Source organism: Desmodus rotundus, chromosome 9 (assembly GCF_022682495.2).
Source record: "Desmodus rotundus isolate HL8 chromosome 9, HLdesRot8A.1, whole genome shotgun sequence".
NCBI lineage: Eukaryota > Metazoa > Chordata > Mammalia > Chiroptera > Phyllostomidae > Desmodus > Desmodus rotundus.
Window position 1 is genome coordinate 51,867,303 of NC_071395.1, and position 19,237 is coordinate 51,886,539.

The window sequence follows — 19,237 nt, forward strand, 5'->3', positions numbered from 1 at the left end:
TTTTCTGGAGCTTTGAAGTGTTCTGTCATTTGGGCCTTTTTTTTTTTGTCTTGGCGTGTGTTACTTAAAGGGGCGGAGCCTTAGGTGTTCTCCGGGGGCGGGGTAACGCTGGTTGATGCACTGTGAGGCTGTACGTGGGGGAGGGGCCGAGAGGGAGCAATGGCGCCCACTTCACTCCCCTCGGGATTTCAATCTTTCACTCCGCTACCCACAATCAAATTTGGCCCCTCTGGTGCTGGTTCCCAAGTGGGTGGGCTTGTGCACACTCTAGGCCCCTGTGGGTCTCTCCAACGACCTCTCCCGTGAGGCTGGGAGTCTCTCCTGCTGCCCCAACCCCCATGGGCGCTTTCAATCAGAGGTTTGAGGCTTTATTTCCCCGAGCTGGAGCCCTGGGTTACGCGGTCTGCTTCGCTCCCCGCCATTTGTCTGGTTTGTCTGTGCATGAATGTGGGGCCGCGGGGTGCTACCCGCCGCTCTGCCTGCCCCATTCTCCGCGACTGAGTCCGGCCCTCTCGGTTTATCTGCGCGAATGTAGGGCCACAGAGTCTGCTAGTGGTCAGACTGCCTGCCCCGTTCGTCCCACACTCCGCCAGTCTCGGTCCCTCCACGGCCACGCGAGTCCTCTCTGCCCCTCCTACCGGTCTGGATGAATGTTTATTTTTTATTTCTGGATGAATGTTTATTTTTTATTTCCTTGGTGTTGGACTTCCTTGCCGTTTGATTTTCTGTCAGTTCTGGTTGTGCAAGGAGGCGCAGAGTGTGTCTCTACGCCACCATCTTGGTTCTCCTAGGCTCCACTTCTTGATAGAGGAGAAACGGTGTCGCATTGCAGAAGTGTACATGGACTGGAACATATTTTTGCAGCCATTTTTGGAAAATATAATCTATTACAGACATTCTAACAGCAAAATATGTAACAATAACTGAGATTTCCAAAAATTGGATATTGGTTAAATGGATTATGGTATAAGTAAGTAAATTATAGCATTTAGAAGGGAATATTTTATGATTTATGTATTAAGATATTTATTTTGATCAAAAGTCTATTACTAGCACATAGAACAGTGTCTAGCACATAGTAGCAGTTTTCAATAAAATTACTTGAATGAGCCCTGGCTGATGTAGCTCAGTGGATTGAGCACGGGCTGTGAACCAAAGGGTCACCAGTTCACTTCCCAGTCAGGGCACATGCCTGGGTGGGGGCCATGTGAGAGGCAACCACACAGTGATGTTTCTCTCCATCTCTTTCTCCCTCCCTTCCCCTCTCTCTAAAAGTAAATACATAAAATATTTTTTAAAATTACTTGAATAAATTCCTTGAGGAGACTTGATGAGTTCTTGTCAATCATTTATAGTTTTTATGGTGAGAACTTTTATTTTTGTTTTCTTATTTTCATATGTATTTTAGAATTTAAGAGCTAATGTAATCAGGAGTTACTAGTCACTTCCAATGGAAACTACATTTTATTTTGAATCAAATATTTCTAAAATACATGCTTTACATCAGTACTTTATTTTTGCATTTTTATCCCTTTTGTTTATTTAGTAGGAAAAATCATGAGTTCTTTGTTTTGTTTTGACAGCTGGTAAGTCAGAAAATATTTAGTACACACAATTTCAATGTGGCATCCTAAATTATTTTGAAACATTTGAGAATAATCTACTTCAGTGTTTTCCTGTAGTGGTTAGTATTCTTATTTAATAATAGCTTGGAAAATACAGAATGGCCCACTTAAAATGGGCTCTGATTTGAAGGTATTGTTAGGGGCATCGATGCCTTGGCTTTTCTTTTTGTTCTAAATGCAGAAAGTATTAACAGATTCTATGTTCAGGAAACGGCCACAGCAGTATTTCTAGTCCCACATGCTTTCACAAAATTTTGTTGCTTCAGTAGGTGGAGTCTATTCCCTCTCCCCTTGCACTCGGCAGGCTGTGAGTGCTCCAACCAGTTGAGTGTGGTGGGAATAATGCTGTGTAGTGTTTGAGGCTATGATGTAAAAAGGATGCAGGGTCCTCCTGTCTTTTCTCTTAAGATGCATGTCCTTGGTTAATATCCAGAATTTATAAAGAACTTATAAAACTCACCTCCATAAAAACAAACAATCCAACTTAAAAATGGGCACAGCACCAGAATAGGCACTTCTCCAAAGAGGACATACAGATGGCCAATAGGCATATGAAAAGATGCTCAAGAGCACTAATCATCAGAGAAATGCAAATTAAAACCACAGTGAGATATCACCTCATCCCTGTCAGAATGGCTGTCATTGATAAATCAACAAACAACAAGTGCTGGGAGGATGTGGAGAAAAGGGAACCCTAGTGCACTGTTGGTGGGAATGCAGACTGGTGCAGCCACTATAGAGAGCAATATGGAGTTACCTCAAAAAATTAAAAATGGAACTGCCTTATGATTCAGCAGTTCCACTTCTGGGAATATATCCAAAGGAAATGACAACATTATAAATGGAATAAAGAGGCAACATACAGTCACAGAAGAAAGGATGCAAGAAACAACCTTTATGTTATAGTTCATAAGATGTTAGAGGCTAAAACTTCAGCTTGTTCATCTGCCTGCAGAGTTGAAGTGTTTAGGTTGTATGCAATCCTGTGTGCCATTAAAGACAGTTGGAAATGAACTTGTCAGGGATTTGGGTTCGTAGTGCAAGGTTATCATTCATTGTGAGGTGAGTAGTGAAGTCAGTCGAACATCATCTTTTGTGTCTATTAGATTTACTACAGTCTCCAAACTTGGCTTGAAGGTGTACATATCCATAGTATCCAAGTTTGACTGTGGTCCGTTACTTGTTCCCCTGAACCCATGTTTACCCACAGCAGTGTTACTAAAAGTATGGTCTCTGTGTCAGGTCCATCCACTAATTGTTAGTAACTGCAATAATACAGAAATTGTGTATTTAAAACCTTTTATAGCACTTTGACATTGACACATCATTTATGCCTGCGATCATTTTTCTAGTAATTTATTTTTTATTACACTTTACAAAGTATTGGTTTTAACAGATTGTGGGTGGGGAGTTCCCACAGATCGTTTACAAGGCACTGCTCTATAGTCTCTCTTCCCCCCTCAGAAATTCCAAACTCCTTGTATCCACGTGGCCACAGCAGATACTGTGAGAAAGGGTGGAAGACTCGTCAACTATGACTATGTGACAAGTGATGAAAAGAGGTGCTGATATCTGAGATTAGTTGTGTCTTTACTTAGAATTTCCTTTAACCGTTATCCTGTTGTACTCTAACACCATTTTAATTGCACAAGAATTGCTTGGGGCATCTGTTAAGATGCAAATCACGTGCAGGATCCTCAGAGGTTCTCATTCAGAAGTCTGAGGCCCAAACATCTAAATTGGTTGGTTCTACTGTTGTTCCTGGATGGGTCATTCAAAGCAGGCTACTTGAGAGTAAGGGGGTTACTACTAATACTTACATCAGGACAAAATAAACTTGGCATATCACAACAGGCATACATAGACATATGGTTACTCTGTATCGGGCATATTTTTTTAATGGAGATTTAAAGATTCATTGGGAAGTTCTGCTGTTGCCTTTCGTGATTAAACTTAGCTGGATTTCCTTTAGTCTCTTCAGGACTGTGGCTGTTGCCACTCTTCTGTGAATCAACCTCAACTCTAGTGCTGATAGAACTATCTATTAAAAGAAGGGAGATAGAATTCAGGGCTTCTATACTTAGCCAGGAGTAACTTGAGGTGAGGTAGGACCCACTCCTTTAAAGATGAAGATTCTTATTTCCTGATTTCACAGATACTGATTTTATTTGCCCTAACCTAAAAATCTAGGACTCTGCTGAAACTTTTCTGTTACACATGTCCCAAGCCAATCCGAATTCCTCGCCGTGTTCCTGGCTCAGCTGTGTCCCAGTTTTCTTAGCTGGGCATAATCCCCTTGATCCGATTCAGCCTTGCTTTTGCTTTCATTTAACTAAGTGACTTGTTCACTTGTTTTGTTTTAAGTAAATTACAAGTGAAGGGTTTGAGAGAAAGAAAAACATCTCTCTGGATTCCTCCCTTAGGAGCTCCTTAGGTTGTTGTCACCTGTACTTACGTAACTTTCATGATATAAAGGAAACTATGTTCTCTGTTTTTTGAACTTTTGATTACAACTGGAGAAAAATTGTTTTCATTGGTATTAATACTGCTGGTAGAAGTTAAATAATATCTGTGGATTTCTTGTGCCCAGTACTGTCTCTGTTATGGTACTTTTTTGATGATTCCAACATATTTGATTTTATCTTATTTCATGTTGTTTTTAGTTTGTTGACCAATTTCTTTGATTTACAAAGTGGGAGATTAAAAAGAAGCAGACTTTCTGTGGGCTTCATTTCAAAACTGGGAAAGGGTGGAGAGTAAGAGTTTAAAAAGATAAATTAAGTATAGAAAGGAGAATGATTAAGTGTGAAATCTTCCTTTTTTCTGTTCTTTGGATCAAGATTTCAGAGTACTGGTGGTCCTCTGAAGTCATCTATAAGAAACTAGATTAAGCGGAGTCCAAAGAAAGTATCTCTAGAGCTCATACTCACTCTCTCTCTCTCTCTTTTTTTTTTTTTTGGTAATTCTTTCTACTTTTTTTTTTATTATAAAGATTTCAAACATATTACAATGGTAGAGAGAAAAGTATTATTAACTTCCAAGTGAACATCAGGCATCTATAACACTGCTTATTCCATCCCCCAGTATCTAATACAGTTATATCAAGTAGCATAATTTCATCTGAAAATATTTCAGTAAGAATCTTTAAACTATAAAATATTTTGTTGTTGTCGTTAAACACAACTATAGTGCCATTAAACTTTAGTAAAAATTTAAGGAAACCTATTCAGGACTACACCTTACCCTGTCTCGGAGACTCAACCAGATGAATAAAAGATTCATCATAATATTTTATTTTTGTCTTACTTTAATTAATTAATTTGATTGATTTTAGAGAGAGAGGGAAACATTGCTTTGTTGTTCCACTAATTTATTCATTCACTGGTTGGTTCTTGTATGCGCCTGACTGGGGATCAAACCCACAGTCTTGGCATATCAGGACAATGCCCTAACCAATGAGCTACCCATCCAGGGTCTGTTTTGTTTTAAGAAGTAGATTATTCTATTAAAATAGTATATTGATAATTCATCTAAATAGCAAAGACTCATTTATCCTTTGAATTGGAATACTTTGAAAGCGACAGGGAGAACTGTTAACAATCATGCTAGGAGAGCAGTTGGAATCTAAGACTGTCCTGGGTAGACGGGGCTATGTATGGTCTCTTATCTCAAGGTCATCATTTCCTGGTTAAATAGCGACTATCATTTTTTCAGTGAGCTTAGAATAGTCACACTGAGTCAAGTGGTAGCTAAGAGCACCATGAAGCCTATTGTAGGACTTTCTTTACTTGTAAATAATACAAAATGGAATGGCTAGATCAAGTCTAAAAATTTTTAAGTGCCTATAGATTTCATCTTAGTTCTTTTTTAAAAATTTTAAATTAAAATATTTTTTTTTCAATTACAGTTGACATTCAGTATTATTTTATATTAGTTTAGGTACACAGCATAGTAGTCAAACAGTTACATAATTTATGAAGCGATTCTCTTGATAATTCTACCACCCACCCAGCACCATTCATAGTTATTGACCATGTTTCCTGTGCTGTACTTTACACCCTCATGACTTCTGTAACGACCAGTTTGTACTTCTTACTCCCTTCACCTTTCCCACCTAGCCCTCAAGTTGGTTCTTAGTAACACTTCCATAAAGTTAGAAGTGGAACCACCAGACACAAAACAAATCACAAGTTAAAATGAACCCTTCCTTTTAAATTGGTGGTTTATAGACTTGAGGCTATTAGATCACAGGGAATGTAGAGTGCATCGTAGCATAGTTAAGTAGAAGACGATAGCCAATTTAAAAAATGTCAGAGATTTTTGTTAAAGCTCCTAATTCACCATGATGTTGTACACACTTTATATCCAGCATAGACTGAAGTTTGTTGGTAGCATTTCCAGATTAGAAAACACAAGGAGCCCTCCCACGTCTATTCTTCTCAAGAACATGCTGTTAGGATAGCAGGTTATTCTCCGGGATGTTTCTTCTAGTGGTGTTCCTGTTATCAGTAACATCTTAAGTAACTGTCTTTTAAGAATAAAGCCTCCAACTATGTTCTCCTGATAAGGAACTGAAGTTAAACTTTTGGAACAAACTTCTATTTTCCTAGGTCAGTTCTTTGGAAGAAATAAGTGTTCTTTTAGTGTTGTGATTTCTTTTCCTTTGTTTTCTTTAACCAAGGCTTTATTTGTAACATCTTTTCCATGGATACAAAAACTTCCTATCATCTAGTCCCTTGTCTCACTTTTAGCTTATTTGTAGAATCAACTGCAAGTCTTTAATGTTTATATGAAAAACATTCTACTTTATACACACCTACATATACATATCTTTTAAATGACTGATCTTAACTGTGGCCTTCAAAAAAATTAGAACCAATCACTCATAATATATAGTACTTTGGAATTTTTCCCATGTAGCTCTGGTGGTATGAGTATGAAATCATGGTGATATATTAGGTTTGATTTATTATATTAAAGAATTGTGTTCATGGTTGTTCTCTATACATTTAAGTATTTTAAATGATGTTTTTCTCTTTCTGTAGCTGTCCCCTTTCCTCCAACCCAACGGCTGACTTTGAAGGAAGTGTTTGAGAATGGGAAACCTAAAATTGACGTCCTGAAAAACCACTTGGTGAAGGAAGGGCGACTGGAGGAGGAAGTCGCCCTAAAGATAATCAACGATGGGGCTGCCATCCTGAGACAAGAGAAGACGATGATAGAAGTAGATGCTCCTATCACGGGTAGGAGAAGTGTTTGCGTGGCGACGCTTTCATCTGAGCTAATAACCAACCAAAATGTGTTGTCATTTCTCTAGGAATGATGAGGCAGTTTGAGAATTTTTTAGTGTGTTTTTTGTTCACTGTAGAAATACAGTGTGAAGTTCCATTATTTTTTTAGAAGGACTGTCGGTGCTGATAGACTGACAGCAGTTCCAGAGCAGCCCAGTCAAAAGTAAAGTGATTTGAAAGTTAAACTGTGACCCCTACTCATGTGATGCCCTTTCTTTCCTAAGACATACTTTTTCACCTCACGCTGTGCCTTTTTTCTCCTAGTGTGTGGTGACATTCACGGACAATTCTTTGACCTGATGAAGTTGTTTGAAGTCGGAGGATCACCTAGTAACACACGCTACCTCTTTCTGGGTGACTATGTGGACAGAGGCTATTTCAGCATAGAGGTAAAAATTAAACTGGACACTAGCATATGGTCTTTTTAAAAGAATTTGCTTCCCATTCTTTAGTAGAAAAAGACTAAAATGAGAACATTGACAGAATTTATAAACCTTGTTACTTTCAATAAAGTGATAGCAAAATGTTTTAATTGATATAAAACATTATTTTCCTTTTTTTTTTTTTTTTAGCCAGTAGAAAGTCTGACAAATAGACAGCTATGTTAACCCAACTTTGCAAATAAGTTCAATGTTTCCTACCTTTCCTCTTTGAAGGTAATGTTCAGGCTGTATATAAATGACATAAATTGCTGTTCACCTTCAATGGGGCTTGGATTAGCTGAACTCAGTTATAAGACCATAAGCTGCTGGGCTGCAATGAACTCTTAGACTAACTGCCAGTGCTAAATAAGCAGGCACTTAGCTTATTGTAGGAATAATTTCTGATGCTGTTACATATAGTTAAGCACTTAATAAATGTTCATTGAAGGAAAAAATGATTAATTAAAGAAGTTAATGTGAAATCTTACAGTTTACTTTTATATATTTTGAAAATTAAATGATGAGAAAAAGGTTACAATCAAAACAAACTATATGTTTTTATGTAGAAAAGTTAGAACTATTTTAGAAATTAATGCGAGGGCTTGAGTACAATAGAACCAGAACACATTGATATTTAACGTCTACTGATTCAGCTAGACATTCTTGGCAAATAAAAAAAAATAACTTTGAGATAGTGTGGGTAATCGAATTTATAATGTGCCTGGAATGAGCAGGAAGTGCTTATCACTGTTCTTGTCGTCTTTAGCTTTGCCTCTCCCTCAGACTGTGAGAAGCTCACTGTACCGTGTTTCTGGTAGCCGAAGGCTTGTTCGTGCAGCGTCACTCCTAAATGCAGCTCAGTTGTCTCACCTGGTGCTCAACCAGAGAAGCAGCAGTTGTCCTAAAACTGCAGGAAAAATAAATGACAAGAGGAAGTGATCTTACTCTTCGGTTAGATAGGCAGTCTAAATTCATGAATCAGAGAAGTTCAGTGTTATCTGCCGGTGACTCAAATTCATTCACTGTCATCTATGAGGACAAAAGTTAATGTTAGAAACTAAGAAAATAAGCACATTTTCCCTACTGCTCAATAAATACCTAGTCTCTAAATAGGTACCTGCGAAGGGTAGAGATCATACTTTTAGACTAGTATCATTGAAAAGCTTTCGAATTCCTATTTTCTGTTCATGTTTCATTAGACAGTGAGTCAGAAGTATGGACGTTTGAAAGACACATTGAATGCTCACTTCTTTGTGTGTTTGCTAGCATGAGGGGGTTGTACAGGTTGAAGAGAAGAATACAGAACTTAGTGAAGTTTTAGTTAGTCATTTAATGAAACTTTTTAAAAAGATAAATATTGTGCCAAATTATCTTCTGATTGTTAACTCACATACTTTAAAAAGTTTCAGTGCATCAATATATTCAATAAAGCATACACAAAAATCCACAATGATTTTTATATACATGTAGCATATTCAGAATATTTTGTTACCTATTTTTTTCCTCACTCATCAGTGAATGTTTCTTGAGTGCCAACTATATGGCAGGCTCTAAGGATAAAGTAATAAGAGCCATACTAGCTATAGGAGCTGACAGTCTAATAGAAAAGATACACTTATGAATAGATCTTCCAGTATAATACAGAAGTATGTGCTTAACTGTTAGCAGTGTTCTTCATGTTAGGGCCTTCACCAATGCCTGACACACAATAGACTCTCAATGTCATCATTCCTCTTTCGTTGGATAACTAGGTTTGTAGCAGGTCCTCCTTATTGCCTACCTTTTTCTTCTTTCTTACTGACAAAATCCCTATTTTGTTCAGATAAATGGAATGGGGGCTCAGGGAGAACCTTTGATTTCAGGGCGAGAAGGCTCTTATCTCAGCCCCAGCGATTGAATTCATGTTGGTCTGATCTAGTCATGACAGACCATTCCCTTTCACCGGTGGGCTGGTGCAGGGCTAAACCTGGGATGCTGTTTTGCTGAGTAATGTATGAAGGAAACTCTGCTGGGTGTTTGCTTTGTTTTGTTGTTTGGGTGGGGAAACCAAGTGTGTGTGTGTGTGTGTGTGTTTTGAAGCCTTTTATTTCCAGATGAAGACTCTTGTAAGGGGGAAGCTTTTGGATGCCCCATTTCAGTATGGCACAAATGTGTGCTCTAGCAGCTATTTTGTGACCATGAGGAGGTGCTATTAACTAAAGGTGAAAGCAGACCTGCTGTGACTCACAGGTCAAAGAGGTAGAGAGGACATGGCTTCTTGGTGATGATGTTGAGCCCGGATACCCCACCTCCAGACTTCGTGTTTCGTGAGATATTTCAGTGTCTTTATGGATTAAGCAATGGTTAATTGGTTATTGTATCAGTTGTACCATATGTGGTATAAGGTTGTTTTCTAAATATTTCTGTTCTACATACTGCTGCAGTTAACATCTTTTTAATACATTCTTTGATGGCATTTCTGATATTTCCTTAGATCCTTGTATGTGAAATAGCTGGGTAAAAAAGTATATTTTTAAGACTTTTGATACATATTGCCAAATTGTTCTCAGGGAACCTTAGTTCACTTTATTTTCTCTTCCCATAGTTAATAGTTTTTCTTTCCTTGAGCCTTTATGAGAGAATCAAGGCGTGATGATGTTATTCATGCCCAGAACAAGCATTGATCTTTGCTGAAGCAATGTGGACTTTGATTAGTACACCAGGGACTCATCCGAATGTCACTGATAAAGCAGAATAGTAAAGTTTCACTTTTTTTCTGAGCCCTTTGATGTTCCTTCTGCATTTGTACCAATTAGAAAGTACTTCCTCTGTGGTAGGGGAAGCTAAACTTCGGTTTCCTTTACTTGATTTTACAAGAGAAAGGATTAAAAGGAACATTATCAGCATAGAACATACTAACGGCACAGGAGCCACCAAAGAGAAAATGGTATCAGGTGTCCAAGTGAGGTAAATGTTATCAGATGACCAACTGTTGAACAATTGTTGACATATAGAAATGATTCTTGAGTAGAGTAAAAATTCTATTCACGTGGACTAAGGAAGTGAGTGAGTGTCTGAACAGATCTGATAATCATGACCTCGTCATTGAATTGTGCAAGAAAATTGTGCAGTTGCATCTTGATGTATAATTCAAGGAAATAAAACTTGAGATTAGAGACCGAGAAGTTTATCAACCAAATTACCATGTAGTGTGGCTATGGATTACGTTTTTGTATCTATCATTGCTTCAGAAAGGTGAGTTGGTCTTTTCAGGAGTAGAAATAGATACCCAAGTAAATCAAAAGATATATAATGTTCTTGGTTGGGAAAGGTTAGTATAGAAAAGAAAAAGTGCTTTCTAAGTTTCCATATGGTTTTAATGTAATTTTTCCATGGAATGTTTTATGTAAGTTATGTCAAAAATGACAGTCAACCAAAAAGAAAAGAAAAAGAAAAAAGTCCATCCAAGTATATTCATTTATTTTTTATTTTTTTTAATCCTCACCTGAACATATGTTTATTGATTTTAGAGAGAGAGGAAGGGAGGGGGGAAGAGAGAAACATGATTGGTTGTCTCCCATACATGCCCTACTGAGGGATCGAACCTGCAATCTATGTTTGTGCCCTGACTGGGAATTGAGCCCGCAGCCAGGTGGTCTATGGAGTGATGCACCAACCAAATGAGCCACCTGGCCAGGGTTATAAGTATATGTACATGTCTGTCTGTATTTAAGTTTTATAATGTTTATTTTGCAACATCTCTCAAATGTACATATATTTTGATTCAAAAATTCCATTTTTAGAGAAATTACACTGCAAATGCACTCATAATTATACACAATGACATATGAATTAGTATTTTGTCACAATAATTGAGAGATTCCACTGGCATTTAATGAGCAGCGTCTGGGTATACAAACATCCTGTGCCATTTGAAAATCATGCTTTGCAAGAAGTTAGTAGTATCTATGTTGAGAAACAATGCTGAATTCTGGGAATATGTGCCAGTATCACTGCTTTAATTGTAGAAGCTTTATAGTGTGTCTTAACATCTGGTAGGCTAGCCCCCCTCATGATTTCTCTCTTTCACTGTTTTTCTGGCTGTTTCCTGACTGTTCTTGCCTGTGTTTTTTTATGTAAATTTTATTATCAACTTGTCTAACTCCATAGAATATAGCTTGTTGGCATTTTTATTGGAATTCCAATGATATTATAAATTAAATCAGGAAGATTTAAAGTTGAATCATCCTACCTAAGAATAGGGGATGTATTTCTATTTATTTATATCTATATTGTATCTCTTGGAAGTGTTTTAAATATTTCCTGGTATACGATTTGTACATAAATTTATTTCTATGTGTTTAATCTTCTTTACTGCTATTATAAATGGAGTTTTCTCTACCATTGTGTTCTATTTGTTGTTTGTGTATGTGAAGACTATTTATTTTGTATGTTAATTTTATATCCTGCCGTGTTACTGAACTTTTTTATTATCTGAGTTTTATCATTGATTTTCTGGAGTTTTTTAGGTATGCTGTCATATTATCTGCAAATAGAGATAGCTTTTTTTTCTTTATCCATTGTTAACCCTATAATCGATTGCTTTCATCTAATTCCACAGGCTACACACTGTTGAATAATAGCAGAGATAGCGGGTATCTTTGCCTCGTTCCTGATTTTAGCAGAAATGTCTCTGGTGTTTCTCCATTAATTAAGATAAAGATTTTAGGACTTCCATATATATTATCGATGTGTGGGTGGCTTTGTCACAGAGTTCTAGACATTTGTACAGAACATGGGGACAGAAGTTAAGGAGAGACTCTGTGAAGACCACAGTCTGTGCTCTGTCAATTCTAGGGCCGTGGCACACCTCATTCAAAAGCTAAAGGTTTCATGTCTCAGCGTGGGGATAGTAATAAGAAGTGTTGTTACAAGTCATTTGAATTTATGTAAGTTATCTTTGTGCGTTATCATGGTCACAAATAAAAATGTTATGCTTGTATTTGTCTTGTAGTGTGTACTGTTTTTATGGAGTTTAAAGATTAATCATCCCAAGACATTGTTTCTGCTTCGGGGAAATCATGAATGCAGGCATCTTACAGAATATTTCACCTTCAAACAGGAATGTAAGTATAATCGCTTCTCCACATTTTTCTAGTTACCCTGTATCCAGTCCCACAGTGAATCAAACATAAGGAAAAAAGAAACTAACGGAGCTCAAATACTTCCCTTTCTTTTTTCTGGTAAGAACTAAAATTCCACCCTTTAACACATTTATTTTGAAAATAACTTTTGGGTTTCCCCCCTATTGTTATAAATATTACATTTAATATATTTGGAAAACATAGAAAAGTCCAAAACAGATAAAAATTGTCCATAGTCATACCAGTGAAAGACATTCACTACTATCTCAATATTTGGGATACAGGCTCCTTTCTTTTTTTAAATTGAATTTCTTGGGTGACACTGGTTAACAGAATTACACAGGTTTTAGGTGCACATCTATTCTTTTTTGTATATATAAAAACCTGTCATGAAATAGTTGAAATATTTGTATATATGTACATATTTTTAAAAGAAAATTTGGCTCATATGGACTGTTTAATAATTTTCTCTTTTCACTTTATGTAATAGCATTTTCCCATATCATTAAATATTTTAATGTGATTTTAAAATGTTATTTTAATGTTTTTAAACTATTTTATTTTATCGATGAATTATCATGTATATAGCCAATTTAGTAACAACAGTAGGACATTTAGGTTGTTTCTAACTATAGATAATGCTGTAATAGTAAAAAAATGTTTTATTATTATTACTGTTTTAATCCTTACCTGAGGATATGTTTATTGATTTTAGAGGGAGAAGAAGGGAGAGAGAAAAACATCAGTCGGTTGCCTCCCATTCACACCCCAACCAGGGATCGAACTGGCAATCTAGGTTTGTGCCTTGACCAGGAATCGAACCTGTAACCTTTTTGGTTTATGGGACGATCCTCCAACCAAGCCACTTGGCCAGTGCAAAAAGTGTATTGTTAAAGGTAGAATTTTTTTTTCAAAAAATCAAAACATTAGTAGCTGATTAAAAAAATTAAAAAGAAAAAAACACCTTACTAGTTTCTTTGACCAGAATCTAGGTACTCACAGTTGCTGTTAACTAATATAGGTGACTATACTGGGGATGTTGGGAGAACCTGCCCCAGGGTATTCGCACTCCTTGTTTCTTATTTCCCCAGATACCTGTCAGCCTGTAAGACCCGCATCCTTCCTTTATTCATGACATCTCTTCAGAGATTTTCTCCCCTTGTTGCTTCTTCTAAATTAAAATCTTGTCATTTTACTCTCACACCCTGCTTTTTTCTCATAGTATCTATCAACACCTGAAATTTTTGTATATTTTATATAAGCCCTGGCCAGTCTGGCTCAGTTGGTCGGAGTGTTGTCCCATGCCCCAAAAGTTGTGGGTTTGATTCCTGGTCGGGGCACATACCTAGGTTGTGGGTTCAAGCACGGGTCTGGGTGCGTACAGGAGGCAACTGACCTATGATTCTCTCTCACACTGATGTTTCTCTCTCTCTCCCGCTATCTCTGTCTCTTTCAAATCAATAAAAATATCCTCAGGTGAGGATTTTTAAAAATTATATATTTTTTAATATATTTACTTACTGATTGTCTTTGTCTCCACCAGAATTTAAGCTCCATGATGGCAGGGACATGCTTTGCTCACTGTTGCTTTTTGAGAACCGTAACTAGTAACTCATAGGACATGCTCACCAAATATTGGTTGAATTAATTTGTGGGATGAATAATCATCTGTGATTTGTATCTTTAGGACAAACTTTTAAAGAGAATTACTAGGTCTCAGGATATGAACATTTTAAAGTATTAATAAATACTTTAAATAGCACCCCTCAAAATTATGTATCAGTTTATAGAGTGGAAGGAAAATACTGAAATTTAAAAAACCCAAAATTATATCTTTATTGATTTCTAAAATGTTATATTAGCATATTCTCTGTAAAACCAAGGAAGGTAAACTCAATCTCTTGGGTCCTGTCTGGCTCTAAAATCTACCTCTTTCCCTAAATAATCCTGAACATACTTTGGTGTTAGTACAATTGATATCTTGATTATGGGTTTCGCTTTGTGTCCTGTTCATATTTTTCTTCAGATTACTATCTTGGAGGAATGTATCATAAAATGTTTAAAGCTTTATTCCCAGAAGAATATTCAACATCGAAAAAAACTTTTAAATTTGATTTTAAAGTCTCAGAGTTTATTCAACCCCCTTTCCCCCCATGAAATCCCTTTACCTGTAGGTGGGTTACAGTTCAGTAGTGCCCCTTATGCTCACAGTAGCTTTTGTTGCCAGCAGCTTTCTGTATTGGAGTTGGTATTTGTATGACAGTTCTTCTGCTAGCAGAGCCTAAGAAGAAAGGTGGTTCTCCTTGTAAGAAATACTGCAGTATGAACACTTAAAAAAATTTCTCTGACAGAAAAGTCAGCTGCAGATGGGCGAGATACACCGCATTCCATCCCTTGGGGCTTACTGGAACAAATACTGTGAATCAGCGGGTAATAACCAAGGAGTTAAAAAAAATTAGATCTACTGTGGTGAGTGTTTAAATTGATGTAAAGAATTTAAAGAGCAATTTTGGAATATCTGTAAACATTTTGACCCAGCAGTTTGGCTTCTAGAAATTTACCTTCTTTTGATGCTGCATAACACATCACCACAAATGTAGATGCTTAAGCAGCGCACATTCCCTCACAGTTACTGTAGGGCAGGCATCCAGGCGCAGTAGGGCCGGAGGTTCCACCTAGGGTCTCACTGAGCCAAAATCAGGGTGTCGCCAGGGCTGCAGTTTTCATCTGCAGCTTGGGTGTTTTTCCCCCAAGCTTACGAGTCACAACCCTTGTGACGGTAGGATTAAGGTCCCTTTTCCTGCCTGCAGTTCTGTGTGCTGTGGCTCCACGGATAATTAGGTCACAACATGGATGTCTGCTTTCTTCCAGGCTGCCCGAGTGCCTCTCTCTGCCTTCCTCTTCTGTGCTTAGTAGCCAGAGAGAACCCTCTGCTTTCCAAAGGCTGGCCTGCTCGGGCCAGGCCCACCCAGGAGAATCTCTCTTTGCCATAATGAAGTATAATGGGAGTCTCAGCGTGTTCACAGGGCCCACCCACTCAAAGGGGCCCAGGTTATACAAAGGTGTAGGGCACTGCAGGTCATTTTGGAATTATGCCTACTGCACTATCTACTCATAAAAAGACACTAAGATATGGATAAATATGGATGCCCATTGTAGTGTTAAGTGTAATAGCAAAAAAAAAAGAATAATGAAATAATAATGAATGTCAATGAGGGACTGCTTAAATAAGTGATAATATGAGGTCTGTACAGAAAAAGTCCAGCCATGATTCATATAATGAGAACACTTCGTGCGACATCGGTGTAACCTGGCAGCCAAGGAGAGTGGACTGGAATGTGCACGTGTGAACAGTGACTTCACTGTGCTAGTCAGTGGGGACTTGCAGATGCCGTTGAGTGAGAATATGTATTGTGTGACTGTCACATTCAAAATGACTGAGTAGAGCAAGGAATCTGCATCAAATTTTGCGTTAAGCTTGAACATTCCTCCGTGGAGACTATTTCGATGATTCAGAAGGCCGCAGCTATGGGCAACGCGTGATTGGCAGCTTCATCACAACAATGCACCCACTCATGCATCATGTCCTGTGCAATTTTTTGGCAAAACATCAAATCACACAGGTGACTCAGACACCTACAGCCCAGATTTGGCATCCTGTGACTTCTGGCTTTTTCCAAAACTAAAATCATCTTTGAAAGGGAAGAGATTTCAGACCATCGATGAAATTTGGGAAAATACGATGGGACAGCTGATGGCTCCTGGGAGAACTATGTGAAGTCCCAAGGTGCCTTCTCTGAAGAACTGAGGCGTCATTGTCCTATGTACAATGTTTCTTGTATCTTGTATCTTCTTCAATAAATTTCTCTATTTTTCATATTACATGGCTAGATACCTTCTGGACAGACCTCGTACATCTAAAAAATGGAATGCTAGGCAGCCGTTGAAAAATCAAGATGGATCTAGATGTACTGATATGGAGAGATGTTCAGCTATATTGCTACATGACAGAAACCATTTACAGAACGGGTAGTGTGACCTCCTTTGTAAATTAAATATATAATTTGCAGAAAGTGGTAATAGTGATTATCTGTGGGGAGGTGGGTCAGGAGGACTTGCACTGCTAAAATTATCTTTCATCACCACCATGCACTACTGTTACAATAATTTTTTTAAACTGGTAACTTTAAAATTACCCAACTGGGGCCCAAACATTTAAAAGACATTTTAAAACACCCAGGTAATTCTGCCACACGCTGCTGGTTAAGAAGAGGCGTGGAAGGTGTCTGCTGTTGCCATTTGAGGACCACTTCACCAGGTAGTTTAAAAACTCGAATATTTTGCATTATTTTTCAAAGTCAAATATTGGACTATTCCTCATTACACCTCTATACTTTTACCTGGGAAAATGAAATAACACATAATCAAGCAGTTAATAAAGGCCCTGGTACGGTCAATGTTTAGCAATAGAGAAGTAATGAAGAAAGCTGTCTGTTGATGCCTCTGTTCTGAATTAAAATTCAGGGTTTTTTAGGTAACATTTTATCTAATTCTTACTCTATTCTCTCAAGAGTTCTTTTTTTCTTTTTTTTTTTTTTTAGCTAATATAAGTGATTCAGACTACTTTTAGAAGATCGAACAGTAAGTTCAGGAAACATTTTAAGTGTCTCATTTTGGACCAAATTTCTTATCTCAGGTTTTTATTTGCTTCTCATATGCTTTAATTTAGTTAAACCAGGTTTCTTTCTTTTTCTCTTATCTACTAAGATACTCCATCTGTTTCATCCTAATGCTGCATCTGAAATGTAAATGCGTCTTGGAACAAGCACACAAATTCAAGTACAGTTTCAAAATGTATTCCTGTATAAGGAAAGAGCATGTGTGGTGCTTTGCATGGGTGTTTCTACTGACAGGTGGATCTCCCTTAAAGAGCCGCCGCTGGCTTTTGTGAGCAGCCCCTTCTGATTACGATAAGTGGTGCTAGTCGCAGATCACGCGGCTGTGATCCCGTTAGTGTCTCTAAGGGGGGCAGATGGAGGCTTTTCTTTTTCCTAGCAATTCTTAAATTACTCTGTATTTTTTTTCATTGCTTTCAAATACAGAGACAATTTGAGTAGCAGAGAAATGTATAACAGTTAATTTCTGGCATACAAGGTGTGGCAAAAGGAGGTTTACAGTTATGAGTGTTGTGAAACAGAGTTTATTCTTGTGTTATTATTTATTATTGTATTATTTTCCACATGAAAAACTGTGAACCTACTTTACCCTATCCTGTATTTATATCTTTGCAAAAACATTTCTTTATTTTAGATACTTGGAAAGCAAGAAACCTAATGCTTTTCTGATTCCATCTCCTAGTCCTGGGTCCAAATTTCTAATGTAAATTAGTTTTTTGTTTCCATGAGCCATTTTTAGATGTGTAGTTAACCAGCTTACTGATAGGTTCCAGAAACTCCTGTGATTTTGCTAATGAAACAGTATTGTTGTGTTAGGTCTATTTTTAAAAAATAAATATTATTATTCATTATAGCATTACTTACAGTAGCAAGAGATTGGTGTGGTTAGGTTGTGGTATACTCATAACCTAAGTATACTTAGGTTATGAGTATACCACATGTACACATTTAAAACATGATTACAAAGCTCTTCATACAAAGATGTGGCATGATCTCTGAAATAATGTTAAGTACAAAAGGCAAGCGCAAGGACTTTTCTGGTCAAGGTGGAGGTAGAGGCAGACATGGCTCACCTCTTTGCACAACCACATCAAAATTACAACTAAACTACAGAACAACCACCACTCAGAACTGCAGAAATTGAGTTGAATGGAAGTCTGACAACTACAGAACTAAAGAAGCCACATCCATCCAGACTGGTAGGAGACACGGAGAAGCAGAGACACAGAACAGGCTGGTCCCACATCCACGTGTGGAAGATAAAAATTCAGGAGGGATATCTTGGGAGTGAAGGGTCCCAGCTCCATGACCCCCTAGTTCAGGGTTCTGGTGCCTGGAATACCAGCCCCCATAACTTCTGGCTGTAAAAACCAGTGGGGTTTGAGTCAGTGAAAGGAATTACTGGATTCCCAAGCAGTTCCTCTTAAAGGGCCCACATACAGACTTATTCAGACTTGCTCCCTCTGAGCTCCAGCACTGGGGCAGCAGCTTGAGAGGCACCAGTGGCATATGGGGAGGAACTGAAGTGTCTGGCATCAGGTTGTGAGCTGAGGGACAGCTTTCTCTCAGAGAAAAAGGTGGGCAGAGGCCATTGTTCCTTTTCTGAGCCCTCCCCCCACAGAGGCACAGAGCCACAGAACTAGCAGGCAGGTGCCATATCTGGGACTCCCATCAACCTGGCTCCCAGGGTTTGCTTGGCCCTGGTGAATCCCTGAGGTTCTGCCCCACCGAATTTATAGCCTACCCAAGCTGGCAACAGTGGCTTTTCTATATGAATGGCTGGTCTCCACTCAGGTTTCACATCTTTCTAAATCCTCTCAAGCAATAGCCAGCCTCAGCGAGACCCCAGCACCTCTACCTCTGGCTAAGTGGCCTCAGGCCCAGCACTAGCAGCAGCCAGCCTAGATTTACAGCTTGGCTTCACCTGGGAATCCCCAAGCTCAGCACAAGTAGCAGCCATCTCAGATTGCTTTGTAGCTCATTCAGGGTGGCCCTGAGCAGAACACAGGAAAGGGCCAACTTTGGTCTGCCCCACTGGGCAACCCCAGAATCTATACACCCAGTGGACAGCTACAGACCACATCAGAGCACCACCATCCT

The 19,237-nt window shown here is 38.2% G+C and overlaps 1 protein-coding gene across 3 annotated transcripts in view; it reads left to right on the forward strand.

The window, feature by feature from the left end:
* The window catches only part of PPP3CC (protein phosphatase 3 catalytic subunit gamma), an 86,157-nt gene that overhangs the window by 28,842 nt on the left and 38,078 nt on the right, over positions 1-19,237 (forward strand). For all 3 annotated transcript variants that reach the window (XM_053910578.2, XM_053910580.2, XM_053910579.2), the window contains exons 2-4: positions 6,671-6,868; positions 7,181-7,305; positions 12,332-12,443. In XM_053910578.2, the coding sequence (XP_053766553.1) occupies positions 6,671-6,868; positions 7,181-7,305; positions 12,332-12,443 (435 nt within the window). The remainder of the gene's footprint in view (positions 1-6,670; positions 6,869-7,180; positions 7,306-12,331; positions 12,444-19,237) is intronic.